The following is a 16204-nucleotide window of genomic DNA, read 5'->3' as shown; positions in this document are numbered from 1 at the left end:
AACACCTCCAGCATGGTCACTACCCTGATAGTAGAGTACAGTAACACACCTGCAGCATGGTCACTACCCTGATAGTAGACTGTAGAGTACAGTAACACACCTCCAGCATGGTCACTACCCTGATAGTAGACTGTAGAGTAACACACCTCCAGCATGGTCACTACCCTGATAGTAGACTGTAGAGTACAGTAACACCTCCAGCATGGTCACTACCCTGATAGTAGACTGTAGAGTAACACACCTCCAGCATGGTCACTACCCTGATAGTAGACTGTAGAGTACAGTAACACCTCCAGCATGGTCACTACCCTGATAGTAGACTGTAGAGTACAGTAACACACCTCCAGCATGGTCACTACCCTGATAGTAGACTGTAGAGTACAGTAACATACCTCCAGCATGGTCACTACCCTGATAGTAGACTGTAGAGTACAGTAACACCTCCAGCATGGTCACTACCCTGATAGTAGACTGTAGAGTACAGTAACACACCTCCAGCATGGTCACTACCCTGATAGTAGACTGTAGAGTACAGTAACACACCTCCAGCATGGTCACTACCCTGATAGTAGACTGTAGAGTACAGTAACACCTCCAGCATGGTCACTACCCTGATAGTAGACTGTAGAGTACAGTAACACACCTCCAGCATGGTCACTACCCTGATAGTAGACTGTAGAGTACAGTAACACCTCCAGCATGGTCACTACCCTGATAGTAGACTGTAGAGTACAGTAACATACCTCCAGCATGGTCACTACCCTGATAGTAGACTGTAGAGTACAGTAACACCTCCAGCATGGTCACTACCCTGATAGTAGACTGTAGAGTAACACACCTCCAGCATGGTCACTACCCTGATAGTAGACTGTAGAGTACAGTAACACCTCCAGCATGGTCACTACCCTGATAGTAGACTGTAGAGTACAGTAACACACCTCCAGCATGGTCACTACCCTGATAGTAGACTGTAGAGTACAGTAACATACCTCCAGCATGGTCACTACCCTGATAGTAGACTGTAGAGTACAGTAACACCTCCAGCATGGTCACTACCCTGATAGTAGACTGTAGAGTACAGTAACACACCTCCAGCATGGTCACTACCCTGATAGTAGACTGTAGAGTACAGTAACACACCTCCAGCATGGTCACTACCCTGATAGTAGACTGTAGAGTACAGTAACACCTCCAGCATGGTCACTACCCTGATAGTAGACTGTAGAGTACAGTAACACCTCCAGCATGGTCACTACCCTGATAGTAGACTGTAGAGTACAGTAACACACCTCCAGCATGGTCACTACCCTGATAGTAGGCTGTAGAGTACAGTAACACACCTCCAGCATGGTCACTACCCTGATAGTAGACTGTAGAGTACAGTAACACACCTCCAGCATGGTCACTACCCTGATAGTAGACTGTAGAGTACAGTAACACCTCCAGCATGGTCACTACCCTGATAGTAGACTGTAGAGTAACACACCTCCAGCATGGTCACTACCCTGATAGTAGACTGTAGAGTACAGTAACACCTCCAGCATGGTCACTACCCTGATAGTATACTGTAGAGTACAGTAACACCTCCAGCATGGTCACTACCCTGATAGTAGACTGTAGAGTACAGTAACACCTCCAGCATGGTCACTACCCTGATAGTAGACTGTAGAGTACAGTAACATACCTCCAGCATGGTCACTACCCTGATAGTAGACTGTAGAGTACAGTAACATACCTCCAGCATGGTCACTACCCTGATAGTAGACTGTAGAGTACAGTAACATACCTCCAGCATGGTCACTACCCTGATAGTAGACTGTAGAGTAGAGTAACACACCTCCAGCATGGTCACTACCCTGATAGTAGACTGTAGAGTACAGTAACACCTCCAGCATGGTCACTACCCTGATAGTAGACTGTAGAGTACAGTAACACACCTCCAGCATGGTCACTACCCTGATAGTAGACTGTAGAGTACAGTAACACCTCCAGCATGGTCACTACCCTGATAGTAGACTGTAGAGTACAGTAACACCTCCAGCATGGTCACTACCCTGATAGTAGACTGTAGAGTACAGTAACATACCTCCAACATGGTCACTACCCTGATAGTAGACTGTAGAGTAACACACCTCCAGCATGGTCACTACCCTGATAGTAGACTGTAGAGTACAGTAACACCTCCAGCATGGTCACTACCCTGATAGTAGACTGTAGAGTAGAGTAACATACCTCCAGCATGGTCAATACCCCAAGAACAAGAACACAGTGGCCTCCATCATTCTGAAATGGAAGAATTCTCTGACAGAGCCCCAGAGTTCCTCTGTGGAGATGGGAGAACCTTCCAGAAGGACTCCACCAATCAGGCCTTTATTGTAGTGGCCAGACGGAAGCCACTCCTCAGTAAAAAGCACATGACAGCCCGCTTGGAGTTTGCAAAAAGGCACCTAAAGGACTCTGACCATGAGAAACAATATTCTCTGGTCTGATGAAACCAAGATTGAACTCTTTGGCCTGAATGCCAAGCGTCACATCTGGAGGAAACCTGGCACCATCCCTACGGTGAAGCATGGTGGTGGCAGCATCCCTACGGTGAAGCATGGTGGTGGCAGCATCCCTACGGTGAAGCATGGTGGTGGCAGCATCATACTGTGGGGATGTTTTTCAGCGGTAGGGAGACTAGTCAGTTTATTTTATCAGGGACAGTACACATTAATCAACGTTTCAGTAAAAGTGCCGGTTTTAGCCAGCCGGCTAATTTTTTACCGCAGTCACTGGGCAGGTTATTAAAAACAATTACAATACAGACAATCATTGAGCAGTGAGCACACGCAGAGCAACATAGGACAAGCAAGACGTAGCATACAGACAGAGCAACATAGAACAAGCAAGACATAGCATACAGACAGAGCAACATAGGACGAGCAAGACGTAGCATACAGACAGAGCAACATAGAACAAGCAAGACATAGCATACAGACAGAGCAACATAGGACAAGCAAGACGTAGCATACAGACAGAGCAACATAGAACAAGCAAGACATAGCATACAGACAGAGCAACATAGGACAAGCAAGACGTAGCATACAGACAGAGCAACATAGAACAAGCAAGACGTAGCATACAGACAGAGCAACATAGAACAAGCAAGACGTAGCATAGACAGAGCAACATAGGACGAGCAAGACGTAGCATACAGACAGAGCAACATAGAACAAGCAAGACGTAGCATACAGACAGAGCAACATAGAACAAGCAAGACATAGCATACAGACAGAGCAACATAGGACAAGCAAGACGTAGCATACAGACAGAGCAACATAGGACGAGCAAGACATAGCATACAGACAGAGCAACATAGAACAAGCAAGACGTAGCATACAGACAGAGCAACATAGGACAAGCAAGACGTAGCATACAGACAGAGCAACATAGGACGAGCAAGACATAGCATACAGACAGAGCAACATAGAACAAGCAAGACGTAGCATACAGACAGAGCAACATAGAACAAGCAAGACGTAGCATACAGACAGAGCAACATAGGACAAGCAAGACGTAGCATACAGACAGAGCAACATAGGACAAGCAAGACGTAGCATACAGACAGAGCAACATAGGACAAGCAAGACGTAGCATACAGACAGAGCAACATAGGACAAGCAAGACATAGCATACAGACAGAGCAACATAGAACAAAAAGCAACAAGACAAAATCCATAAATGCAACAAAGTGTTTCCACACCTCACAAGCTACAGACAACAGACAACATGGAAAGCGGCAATACACAGCTAGAGATTATGTTCACAAGTCTGATTGACCTTTAGCCGTGTCTTCGTGTTTTTTGTGAAAGTGTGATCGGTGATGCAGTTATGGGTGTCTGATGGCAGTGTATTCCAGACATGGGAAGCGGATTTACTAAAGGTGCTTTTCCTTAAGGGAACTATACAGTCACCTCTCATGGCAGACCTTGTGGCTCTGCTGCCATATGTTTGGGTTTTCTGTTTAACAAAAATATTGAGTGGAGGGGGAGCCAGGCCATTTAGGATCTTGAATACAAGACATGCGTCGGTGTAGGATCAAGGCAAAGATGAACGGAGCAAAGTAGAGAGAGATCCTTGATGAAAACCTGCTCCAGAGCGCTCACGACCTCAGACTGGGGCGAAGGTTCACCTTCCAACAGGACAACGACCCTAAGCACACAGCCAAGACAACGCATGAGTGGCTTCGGGACAAGTCTCTGAATGTCCTTGAGTGGCCCAGCAAGAGCCCAGACTTGACCCCAATCTTGACCCTCTGTCTAACAACCTGACAGAGCTTGAGAGGATCTGCAGAGAAGAATGGGAGAAACTCCCCAAATATAGGTGTGCCGAAACCCCCCAACACACAGAAACCACCAAACACACAGAAACCCCCAAACACACAGAAGTTATCAAAAGCTTGTTTTTTAATTCAACAAATTGACATCTTTCAGCGAGGTGTTTGGTTAAGAAAATAGAGGGACGAAAAATAAATGACAGAAGATGAGGGTTGTTTATGATCGTCATGACTACGAAGGGAACGGGTAAACAACGATCTCTGAGCATGATCAACTACAACAGTGCTCTGAGGGAGAGGAGAGAGAGAAAGATGGAGGGATGTAGAGAGGGAAACAGAGGGAGAGAGAGACAGATGGAGGGGCGTATAGAGGGAAACAGAGGGAGAGAGAGACAGATGGAGGGGCGTATAGAGGGAAACAGAGGGAGAGAGAGACAGATGGAGGGGCGTATAGAGGGAAACAGAGGGAGAGAGAGACAGATGGAGGGGCGTATAGAGGGAAACAGAGGGAGAGAGGGAGAGGAGAGAGAGAAAGATGGAGGGATGTAGAGAGGGAAACAGAGGGAGAGAGAGACAGATGGAGGGGCGTATAGAGGGAAACAGAGGGAGAGAGAGACAGATGGAGGGGCGTATAGAGGGAAACAGAGGGAGAGAGGGAGAGGAGAGAGAGAAAGATGGAGGAACGTAGAGAGGGAAACAGAGGGAGAGAGAGACAGATGGAGGGGCGTATAGAGGGAAACAGAGGGAGAGACAGATGAGTAGAGGGAGAGGAGGGTGTTGTCTTCATCACTCCATGGTGTCCTGGTTCTCCTGGTCTCCTCCCATGTCATCACTAGGTTCCTTGCCCTCCTTGCTTCTCTTGCTCTTCTTGTGTTTGTGTCTCCTGTGACCGTCTCCTTCTTCACTATCATGTCTCCTCCTGCTGCTACTGCTCAGAGTGAGAGAGAGGGGGAGAGAGAGGGGGAGGGAGAGGGAGGGAGAGAGAGAGAGGGGGAGAAAAGGAAGACAGTTCTGATTCTGATACAGCAAAGAGGTGAAATAGTGTGTGTGTGTGTGTGTGTGTGTGTGTGTGTGTGTGTGTGTGTGTGTGTGTGTGTGTGTGTGTGTGTGTGTGTGTGTGTGGCGTACCTGCGTGATGACTTGTGTCTCCCCTCCTCCTTCTCTCTGTGTCTTCTCTCTCTGTGTCTCTCCTCCTTCTCACGGCTCGACCTCTCTCTGTGACGCTCCCCGCCTCCACCACCACGCTCACCACCACTGCCACGGTCACCGCCACGCTCCCCACCTCCACGGTCACCTCCGCGGTCTACGCCTCCACGCTCCCCCCCTCCACGGTCACCTCCTCCACGGTCACCGCCGCTGTAGCCACGCTCCGCCTGGTACTCCCGGTAACCGCGGTACCGCTCCTCGTCACTATGGAGACCAGACAGAATATCTCATTGGACGCTGGACAGTGACATGACTAATCATCTTTTCTGATTGAAACAACTCACTGTTCAATCTGGTCGTTGTTAAACAGATCTTTTCTGATTGGACAGTGAGATGAGTTGTGTCCATCTGTTGGTCGTTGTTTAAACAGATCTTTTCTGATTGGACAGTGAGATGAGTTGTGTCAATCTGTTGGTCGTTGTTTAAACAGATCTTTTCTGATTGGACAGTGAGATGAGGTGTGTCAATCTGTCGGTCATTGTTTAACCTCTCTTGGGTAGGGGGCAATATTTTGACGTCCGGATGAAAAGCGTACCCAAAGTAAACTGCCTGTTACTCAGACCCAGAAGCTAGGATGTGCATATAATTGGTAGATTTGGATAGAAAACACTCTAACGTTTCTAAAACTGTTAAAATAATGTCTGTGAGTATAACAGAACTGATATGGCAGGCGAAACCCCGAGGACAAACCATCCCCAAAAAATAATTCTCAGCCTACAACTGTCTCCAATGGCTTTCATGTTTATTATGAGGCGAAGTCCTCCCAGATTGCAGTTCCTAGGGCTTCCACTAGATGCCAACAGTCTTTAGAAAGAGTTTCAGGCTGGTTTTTGGAAAAATTTGCAAGAAGTTGTAGTTTTTCTAAGAGGCTCCCATTTTGGCTGTAGTGTTTCCATGCGCGTGGATGAAAGTGCGTTTTGTTATTTATCTCCGGTAATGAACATCTCCGTCTTAAATTGTATTGTTTATTTGCGTATTACGGTACCTGAGGTTTGATTATAAACGTTGTTTGACTTGTTTGTATAAGTTTATTGGTAACGTTTGGGCTTCATTTTGAAGGAGGGAAACCGAGTGGATTATTGACTGAAGCGCGCCAGCTAAACTGAGTTTTTATGGATATAAAGAAGGACGTTATCGAACAAAAGGACCATTTGTGATGTAACTGGGACCTTTTGGAGTGCCAACAGAATAAGATCATCAAAGGTAAGGCATTTATTATATCGCAGGCACCTGCCTGGTTGAAAACTGTTTTCATGCTTTTGTATGCGGGGCGCTGTCCTCAGATAATCGCATGGTGTGCTTTCGACGTAAAGCCTTTTTGAAATCAGACACAGCGGCTGGATTAACAAGAAGTTAAGCTTTATTTTGATGTATAATACTTGTATTTACATGAATGTTAAATATTTATATTTCTGTCATTTGAATTTTACACTGCAATTTCACCGGATGTTGGCCAGGTGGGACGCTACCGTCCAGCATTGCCCATAAGAAGTTAAACAGATATTTTCTGATTGGACAGTGAGATGAGCCAATCTGTTGGTCGTTGTTTAAACAGATCTTGCTCTCTCATGGTAGAGAACATGTGAAACTGGAAGAGGTGTGTATGTGTGACCATGCATTCGTCTGAATGTGTGTTTTTGTGTTAACGTGTAACATAAGGCCCTATAAAATTCTGTTTTGGTTTTCCTCAGTTTCACACAATAGAAAAACAACTAAATTGGATTGTTCTAAGTCCACAACACAAAGCTTAAAAGCAGCTTTGAGGTCTGGTCATGTTTGTTGATATTTTATGCAGGGTTGTAGTGTCCCTTTAATTCCATTACCCACCTAGCAAGAGGCTGTTAGCGGCGTTTTTTGTAGCGCACATGTGACGGTCGACTTTGCTAAACAAATCACGACAATGAAAATAATCATGATGTCATTCAGCCAGGTTAAAGCATAGGCTACTTTGTAGTTAACATTTAATTGAGAAGTTTATTTTTTTTTTAAACGGAAAACGTTGCACCTACCAGAAGATTTTTAATTAGCATCGTGGCTAACGGCTACATGAAGGGGTAGCTGAGTGCAAACCACACATTTCTCGTTGCCTCTTCAGAAAGTTGGTGGGAATAGGAAACACTGATGGCACTCTGCTAACGTCTTATGATAAACTTGGAGCAAATTAATTAAATGTTCAATACATTTCGTTTTTGTCTGGATTCTGCGATCCCGTCCGCGGTCTCCAGATTTTATAGGGCCCTAGTAACAGAGTTCATTTTTATTTAACCTTTATTTAACTAGGCAAGTCAGTTAAGAACAAATTCTTATTTACAATGACGGCCTGGGAACAGTGGGTTAACTGCCTTGTTCAGGGGCAGAACGACAGATTTATACCTTGTCAGCTCGGGGATTAGATCTAGCAACCTTTGGGTTACTAACCAACGCTATAACCACTAGGCTAGCTGCCGTTAAGAATGTGCTGTAAGCGCACTCCACAGCTAGCTATCGTATTCAATATGTTTCTATAGCTCAACTGGTTTGTGCGTTGCCAAGGAATGCGGTCACTTGTGTTAGCGAGCAGAGGACCACTGGTCCGAGCCCGGTACGGGGACAGTGGGGGAAGAAATACTGTTAGGAGAACACTGTCGCCGCGTCCTCCTCGGCTAACCCGCTGTCGCCGCGTCGTCCTCGGCTAACCCGCTGTCGCCGCGTCGTCCTCGGCTAACCCGCTGTCGCCGCGTCGTCCTCGGCTAACCCGCTGTCGCCGCGTCGTCCTCGGCTAACCCGCTGTCGCCGCGTCGTCCTCGGCTAACCCGCTGTCGCCGCGTCGTCCTCGGCTAACCCGCTGTCGCCGTGTCGTCCTCGACTAACCTGTTGTAAGCCATTGTGGAGGGGCTGTGCTCTCTCTCTCTCTCCCTCTCATGTGGTCTCTCCCTGGGTCTCTCTCTCTCCTTCTCCCTCTTGTCCTCCCGTCTGGGTCCTGGTCCCGGTCCCGGTCCCGGTCCTGGTGGGTAGTAGTACAGTAAAGAACATCAGGTCACACTGATTGATTGGTTATTGATTGACAGGTTGATTGATTGACTGGTTGGTTATTGATCACTAGTAAAAAACATTAGCTGACACCCAAAAACAGTTTGTAGAGGCGCTGACTAACAGAGAGTAAGGCTGGGATTCAATCTGATCCTGCTGACTAACAGAGAGTAAGGCTGGGATTCAATCTGATCCTGCTGACTAACAGAGAGTAAGGCTGGGATTCAATCTGATCCTGCTGACTAACAGAGAGTAAGGCTGGGATTCAATCTGATCCTGCTTTGTCAGCTATGACCCTTTTAAAGGCAATGTTCCTGTGTTCACGGAGACCGTAGTCACGGTAACCGCTGCATAGGTCAGCTCAATCAGATATGACCTTTAAATTCTGCTATTACACAGATCTACTGCTGATCACATTAAATAAATACATGGTCTATACCACCCTCCTGTTTAGGTTTATCTGGAGGGTAGCAGTCCCACTGTTTAGACTGGTTTACCTGGAGGGTAGTAGTCCCACTGTTTAGACTGGTTTACCTGGAGGGTAGTAGTACTACTGTTTAGACTGGTTTACCTGGAGGGTAGTAGTCCTACTGTTTAGACTGGTTTACCTGGAGGGTAGTAGTCCCACTGTTTAGACTGGTTTACCTGGAGGGTAGTAGTCCCACTGTTTAGACTGGTTTACCTGGAGGGTAGTAGTCCTACTGTTTAGACTGGTTTACCTGGAGGGTAGTAGTCCTACTGTTTAGACTGGTTTACCTGGAGGGTAGTAGTACTACTGTTTAGACTGGTTTACCTGGAGGGTAGTAGTCCTACTGTTTAGACTGGTTTACCTGGAGGGTAGTAGTCCCACTGTTTAGACTGGTTTACCTGGAGGGTAGTAGTCCCACTGTTTAGACTGGTTTACCTGGAGGGTAGTAGTCCCACTGTTTAGACTGGTTTACCTGGACGGTAGTAGTCCTACTGTTTAGACTGGTTTACCTGGAGGGTAGTAGTCCTCCTGTTTAGACTGGTTTACCTGGAGGGTAGTAGTACTACTGTTTAGACTGGTTTACCTGGAGGGTAGTAGTCCTACTGTTTAGATTGGTTTACCTGGAGGGTAGTAGTCCCACTGTTTAGACTGGTTTACCTGGAGGGTAGTAGTCCTACTGTTTAGACTGGTTTACCTGGAGGGTAGTAGTCCTACTGTTTAGACTGGTTTACCTGGAGGGTAGTAGTCCTACTGTTTAGACTGGTTTACCTGGAGGGTAGTAGTACTACTGTTTAGACTGGTTTACCTGGAGGGTAGTAGTCCCACTGTTTAGACTGGTCCATCATAGGAGGCCATGGAGACACCACACCTGGCATAGGAGGAGGGTAGCCACCTGGAGACAGATACATTATAGTAGTGAGGAGAAGGAGGAGGAGGATATACTGTCGTGAGGAGGAGGATATACTGTCGTGAGGAGGAGGATATACTGTCGTGAGGAGGAGGATATACTGTCGTGAGGAGGAGGAGGATATACTGTAGTGAGGAGGAGGAGGATATACTGTAGTGATGAGGAGGATATACTGTAGTGAGGAGGAGGAGGATATACTGTAGTGATGAGGAGGATATACTGCAGTGAGGAGGAGGAGGATATACTGTAGTGAGGAGGAGGAGGATATACTGCAGTGAGGAGGAGGAGGATATACTGTAGTGAGGAGGAGGAGGATATACTGTAGTGATGAGGATATACTGCAGTGAGGAGGAGGATATACTGTAGTGAGGAGGATATACTGTAGTGATGAGGACATACTGTAGTGATATACTGTAGTGATGTACTGTAGTGATGTACTGTAGTGATATACTGTAGTGATGTACTGTAGTGATGAGGACATACCTGTCATAGGAGGAGGGAAACCACCTGAGGGACAATAAACATGATGGATTATTACAATATTGTGTTTGTACATATCAGTGTGTGCCCACCTAAAGAACCGTACACGTGGAGTTAAAATACATCCCATATCAATTACGGCCGAGACGATAGCAGTATCGTAACAGACTAAACTGTTTGGTGCTTTAAAAACCTGTTGGGTGTAAAATATGGCGTGCTACAACTTGGAAAATAAATACATGTGACTCTGGATGACATCATAATGACGTTTGTTTCCATCATAATGATGTTTGTTTCCAACATCAGGGCTGTTTTCCATCATAATGATGTTTGTTTCCAACATCAGGGCTGTTTTCCATCATAATGATGTTTGTTTCCATCATAATGATGTTTGTTTCCAACATCAGGGCTGTTTTCCAGCATAATGATGTTTGTTTCCAACATCAGGGCTGTTTTCCATCATAATGATGTTTGTTTCCAACATCAGGGCTGTTTTCCATCATAATGATGTTTGTTTCCAACATCAGGGCTGTTTTCCATCATAATGATGTTTGTTTCCAACATCAGGGCTGTTTTCCAACATAATGATGTTTGTTTCCAACATCAGGGCTGTTTTCCAACATAATGATGTTTGTTTCCAACATCAGGGCTGTTTTCCAACATAATGATGTTTGTTTCCAACATCAGGGCTGTTTTCCATCATAATGATGTTTGTTTCCAACATCAGGGCTGTTTTCCAACATAATGATGTTTGTTCCAACATCAAGGCTGTTTTCCATCATAATGATGTTTGTTTCCAACATCAGGGCTGTTTTCCATCATAATGATGTTTGTTTCCAACATCAGGGCTGTTTTCCAACATAATGATGTTTGTTTCCAACATAATGATGTTTGTTTCCAACATCAGGGCTGTTTTCCAACATAATGATGTTTGTTTCCAACATCAGGGCTGTTTTCCAACATAATGATGTTTGTTCCAACATCAGGGCTGTTTTCCATCATAATGATGTTTGTTTCCAACATCAGGGCTGTTTTCCAACATAATGATGTTTGTTTCCAACATCAGGGCTGTTTCCATCATAATGATGTTTGTTTCCAACATCAGGGCTGTTTTCCAACATAATGGTGTTTGTTTCCAACATCAGGGCTGTTTTCCAACATAATGATGTTTGTTTCCAACATCAGGGCTGTTTTCCAACATAATGATGTTTGTTTCCAACATCAGGGCTGTTTTCCAACATAATGATGTTTGTTTCCAACATCAGGGCTGTTTTCCAACATAATGATGTTTGTTTCCAACATCAGGGCTGTTTTCCATCATAATGATGTTTGTTTCCAACATCAGGGCTGTTTTCCAACATAATGATGTTTGTTCCAACATCAGGGCTGTTTTCCATCATAATGATGTTTGTTTCCAACATCAGGGCTGTTTTCCATCATAATGATGTTTGTTTCCAACATCAGGGCTGTTTTCCAACATAATGATGTTTGTTTCCAACATAATGATGTTTGTTTCCAACATCAGGGCTGTTTTCCAACATAATGATGTTTGTTTCCAACATCAGGGCTGTTTTCCAACATAATGATGTTTGTTCCAACATCAGGGCTGTTTTCCATCATAATGATGTTTGTTTCCAACATCAGGGCTGTTTTCCAACATAATGATGTTTGTTTCCAACATCAGGGCTGTTTCCATCATAATGATGTTTGTTTCCAACATCAGGGCTGTTTTCCAACATAATGGTGTTTGTTTCCAACATCAGGGCTGTTTTCCAACATAATGATGTTTGTTTCCAACATCAGGGCTGTTTTCCAACATAATGATGTTTGTTTCCAACATCAGGGCTGTTTTCCATCATAATGATGTTTGTTTCCAACATCAGGGCTGTTTTCCATCATAATGATGTTTGTTTCCAACATCAGGGCTGTTTTCCATCATAATGATGTTTCCAACATCAGGGCTGTTTTCCATCATAATGATGTTTGTTTCCAACATCAGGGCTGTTTTCCAACATAATGATGTTTGTTTCCAACATCAGGGCTGTTTTCCATCATAATGATGTTTGTTTCCAACATCAGGGCTGTTTTCCATCATAATGATGTTTGTTTCCAACATCAGGGCTGTTTTCCATCATAATGATGTTTGTTTCCAACATCATGGCTGTTTTCCAACATAATGATGTTTGTTTCCAACATCAGGGCTGTTTTCCATCATAATGATGTTTCCAACATCAGGGCTGTTTTCCATCATAATGATGTTTGTTTCCAACATCAGGGCTGTTTTCCAACATCAGGGCTGTTTTCCATCATAATGATGTTTGTTTCCAACATCAGGGCTGTTTTCCAACATGATGTTTGTTTCCAACATCAGAGCTGTTTTCCATCATAATGATGTTTGTTTCCAACATCAGGGCTGTTTTCCATCATAATGATGTTTGTTTCCAACATCAGGGCTGTTTTCCATCATAATGATGTTTGTTTCCAACATCAGGGCTGTTTTCCTAAAGAAGGTATTACATATTGAGCCAATCTGCTTCGTGTTTTGTTTCCTTGCCACGATACTAAAGAGTATCGCGATACTGGTATCGTACCGGCCCTAATATCAATCAAACTTTGGATCAAGTTCATAAATGGGTGCTTCCCAACTGGAACCCTATTCCCTATATAGGGCACTACTGTTGACCACAGCCCTATTGGCCCTGCTTAAAAGAAGTGCATTATATAGGCCAGATTGGGGCCCATCGGGACTCATCCTATATATGTTGCTAAATGAGGCCCGTGGATTGATTTAATACCATGTAATATAATAATAACTTATTATTAATTGAAAGTGATTGAGAGTGAGGCTACATCGGAAATGGCACCTTAGTCAACGGTAGCGTACTACATAGGGAATAGGGATCCATTTTGGACAGACTTCTATAATATAATATTGATTGAAAGTGATAGTGTGTGTTGTCGCCCCCTACCTGTGGGGAAGGGGTATGGTGGAACGGGACGGACATCATATCCACCTGGATGCCCACTGCTATAAAAAATAAACAAAAAACGTTCAATATATCAAAGTCGTCATTATCATTTTATCCAATACTTTAGATACTATTTACATATTGATCCAATCAATCACATTAAATGGATATTTCAGGATTTTGGCGATGATGCTCTTTATCTACTTCCCCAGAGTCAGGTGGACTCGTGGACACCATGTTTATGTGTCCAGTATGAAGGAAGTTTAAAGTAGTATTCATGAGCCAATGTTTAAATAGTGTTAGCGTGTTGACTGGAAGTCGATGGGTATCTACTAGCATGCTAACAGATACCCATAGACTTCCAGTCAATATGCTAACGCTATTTAAACAGATCAGCTCTTTTGTAAATAATTGGTTTAACAGATCAGAATTGGGCTGCCTGTGTAAACGCTGCCTTAGATCTCTACACGTACATAGGAGGAGAGAGGCTAGGGTTCAATCTATCCATGTCTACAAGTACATAGGAGGAGAGAGGCTAGGGCTCAATCTATCCATGTCTACAAGTACATAGGAGGAGAGAGGCTAGGGTTCAATCTATCCATGTCTACACGTACATAGGAGGAGAGAGGCTAGGGCTCAATCTATCCATGTCTACAAGGTGGAGGTGTCTTACCTGTCCAAGGTGGGGATGAGAGAGGGAGGGGGGCCGCTGGGAGGAGGGAAACCTGCACACACACAGTGTTACTATTAAGACACTGACACATTCTAACTGTTGAGTCTATACCACATTATGACTATGACATCACCACACTGACACATTCTAACTGTTGAGTCTATTCCACATTATGACATCACCACACTGACACATTCTAACTGTTGAGTCTATACCGCATTATGACATCACCACACTGACACATTCTGTTGAGTCTAAACCACATTATGACTATGACATCACCACACTGACACATTCTAACTGGGTACATTAAGACAGATAAAACCCGTATAGTATTCTAATATGTGGAACTCTTCAGTCTTTCCCACATCATGAATGTCATTGTGTATTTTGTGTAGTAATAGTGAGTGTAGTTGGGAGTATTGTTCTTACCAGGAGGAGGGACATTCATAGGTATTCCTACCAAATAAAAACAATTGTTAGCAAATTCCTCTCTGTGGGAAAGTTAAACAGGGTGAATATACAAATATATAAAAGGGAGAGAAAGTTAGAGCCTGAGAGAGAATGTGGGAGAGAAAGTTAGAGGGAAAGAGATAGAAAGCAGGAGAGAGAGAGACAGGGAGAGAGATGGAGAGAGACGGAGAGACAGAGAGAGAGACGGAGAGACAGAGAGAGAAACAGAGAGAGATGGGGGGAGAGAAAGAATGACAAAGTGAGAGAGGTGTAGACTTACTTGGTGGGGGGATGAGAGGTGGAGCCTGGCTGACGTTGGGAGGAGGGGGGAGGAATGGAGGAGGAGGGATGTTTGGGGGGAGGGGGCCGGGGGGGAAGAAGGGGGGCATCTTGTTGGGGTTTGGCTCAGCGTCCGACGACGAGTGTTCCGAAATCACCTAGACAACAAAGAAACAGCCAATCACCACCGGGTATGTGATTCAACAGCCAATGGAATGGTTACATTGACTTCTATGAAGGCTATGTCCTTTCATGTGTTAGTGTAGTGTTGTCCCGACACCAGTATTACTACGATACCAGACTAAAAGGTCCTTTAAAAACCTACTTTATAGAAAGACGGTGTGCTATAGCTTTCAAAATAAACGAATGTGACTCCGGGTGTCAACATAAGGTTTTCATAACAGCAGGACTGTTTTCCTCAAGAAATTAAAGATGCGTTCCTGGAAGATTTAAAACTACCTAGATATTTATTTATTTTTTAATTGACGTTTTGGACTCGATGTGTCAATGTATGGCTCATTATTTTATTTAATAATATATATTTTTTTCTGTTTAGCTCTCATAATATACACTGAGTTTACAAACATTAAGACCAACTTCCTAATATTGAGTTGTGTGTGTGTGTGTGTGTGTGTACCTGGATGTTGTTTCTCTCCAAGTGTGTGTGTGTGTACCTGGATGTTATTTCTCTCCAGGTGTGTGTGTGTGTGTGTGTGTGTGTGTGTGTGTGTGTGTGTGTGTGTGTGTGTGTGTGTGTGTGTGTGTGTACCTGGATGTTATTTCCCTCCAGGTGTGTGTGTGTGTACCTGGATGTTGTTTCTCTCCAGGTGTGTGTGTGTGTGTGTGTGTGTGTGTGTGTGTGTGTGTGTGTGTGTGTGTGTGTGTGTACCAGGATGTTGTTTCTCTCCAGGTGTGTGTGTGTGTGTACCTGGATGTTGTCTCTCTCCAAGTGTGTGTGTGTGTGTACCTGGATGTTGTTTCTCTCCAAGTGTGTGTGTGTGTGTACCTGGATGTTGTTTCTCTCCAGGTGTGTGTGTGTGTGTGTGTGTGTGTGTGTGTGTGTGTGTGTGTGTGTGTGTGTGTGTGTGTGTGTGTGTACCAGGATGTTGTTTCTCTCCAGGTGTGTGTGTCTGTGTGTGTGTGTGTGTGTGTGTGTGTGTGTGTGTACCAGGATGTTGTTTCTCTCCAGGTGTGTGTGTGTGTGTGTGTGTGTGTGTGTGTGTGTGTGTGTGTGTACCAGGATGTTGTTTCTCTCCAGGTGTGTGTGTGTGCGTGTGCGTGTGCGTGTGCGTGTGTGTGTGTGTGTGTACCTGGATGTTGTTTCTCTCCAGGTGTGTGTGTGTGTGTACCTGGATGTTGTTTCTCTCCAGGTGTGTGTGTACCTGGATGTTATTTCTCTCCAGGTGTGTGTGTGTGTGTACCTGGATGTTATTTCCCTCCA

At 44.6% G+C, this 16204-nt stretch overlaps 1 protein-coding gene across 3 annotated transcripts in view; it reads right to left on the bottom strand.

The window, feature by feature from the left end:
* Window positions 1–4996: 4996 nt before the first annotated feature.
* Window positions 4997–16204, bottom strand: part of fip1l1b (FIP1 like 1b (S. cerevisiae)) — a 40460-nt gene continuing 29252 nt past the window's right edge. For all 3 annotated transcript variants that reach the window (XM_038982496.1, XM_038982499.1, XM_038982497.1), the window contains 9 exons: window positions 14765–14921; window positions 14464–14490; window positions 14032–14083; window positions 13359–13417; window positions 10393–10416; window positions 9808–9894; window positions 8375–8507; window positions 5447–5728; window positions 4997–5246 (listed from right to left, as the gene is read on the bottom strand). In XM_038982496.1, the coding sequence (XP_038838424.1) occupies window positions 5105–5246; window positions 5447–5728; window positions 8375–8507; window positions 9808–9894; window positions 10393–10416; window positions 13359–13417; window positions 14032–14083; window positions 14464–14490; window positions 14765–14921 (963 nt within the window). In that variant the 3' untranslated portion in view covers window positions 4997–5104. The remainder of the gene's footprint in view (window positions 5247–5446; window positions 5729–8374; window positions 8508–9807; window positions 9895–10392; window positions 10417–13358; window positions 13418–14031; window positions 14084–14463; window positions 14491–14764; window positions 14922–16204) is intronic.

The sequence above is a fragment of the Salvelinus namaycush genome, unplaced genomic scaffold (assembly GCF_016432855.1).
Source record: "Salvelinus namaycush isolate Seneca unplaced genomic scaffold, SaNama_1.0 Scaffold119, whole genome shotgun sequence".
Taxonomy (NCBI): domain Eukaryota; kingdom Metazoa; phylum Chordata; class Actinopteri; order Salmoniformes; family Salmonidae; genus Salvelinus; species Salvelinus namaycush.
Note: the sequence above shows the minus strand (reverse complement) of the source record. Positions and strands in the feature narration are given on the sequence as shown.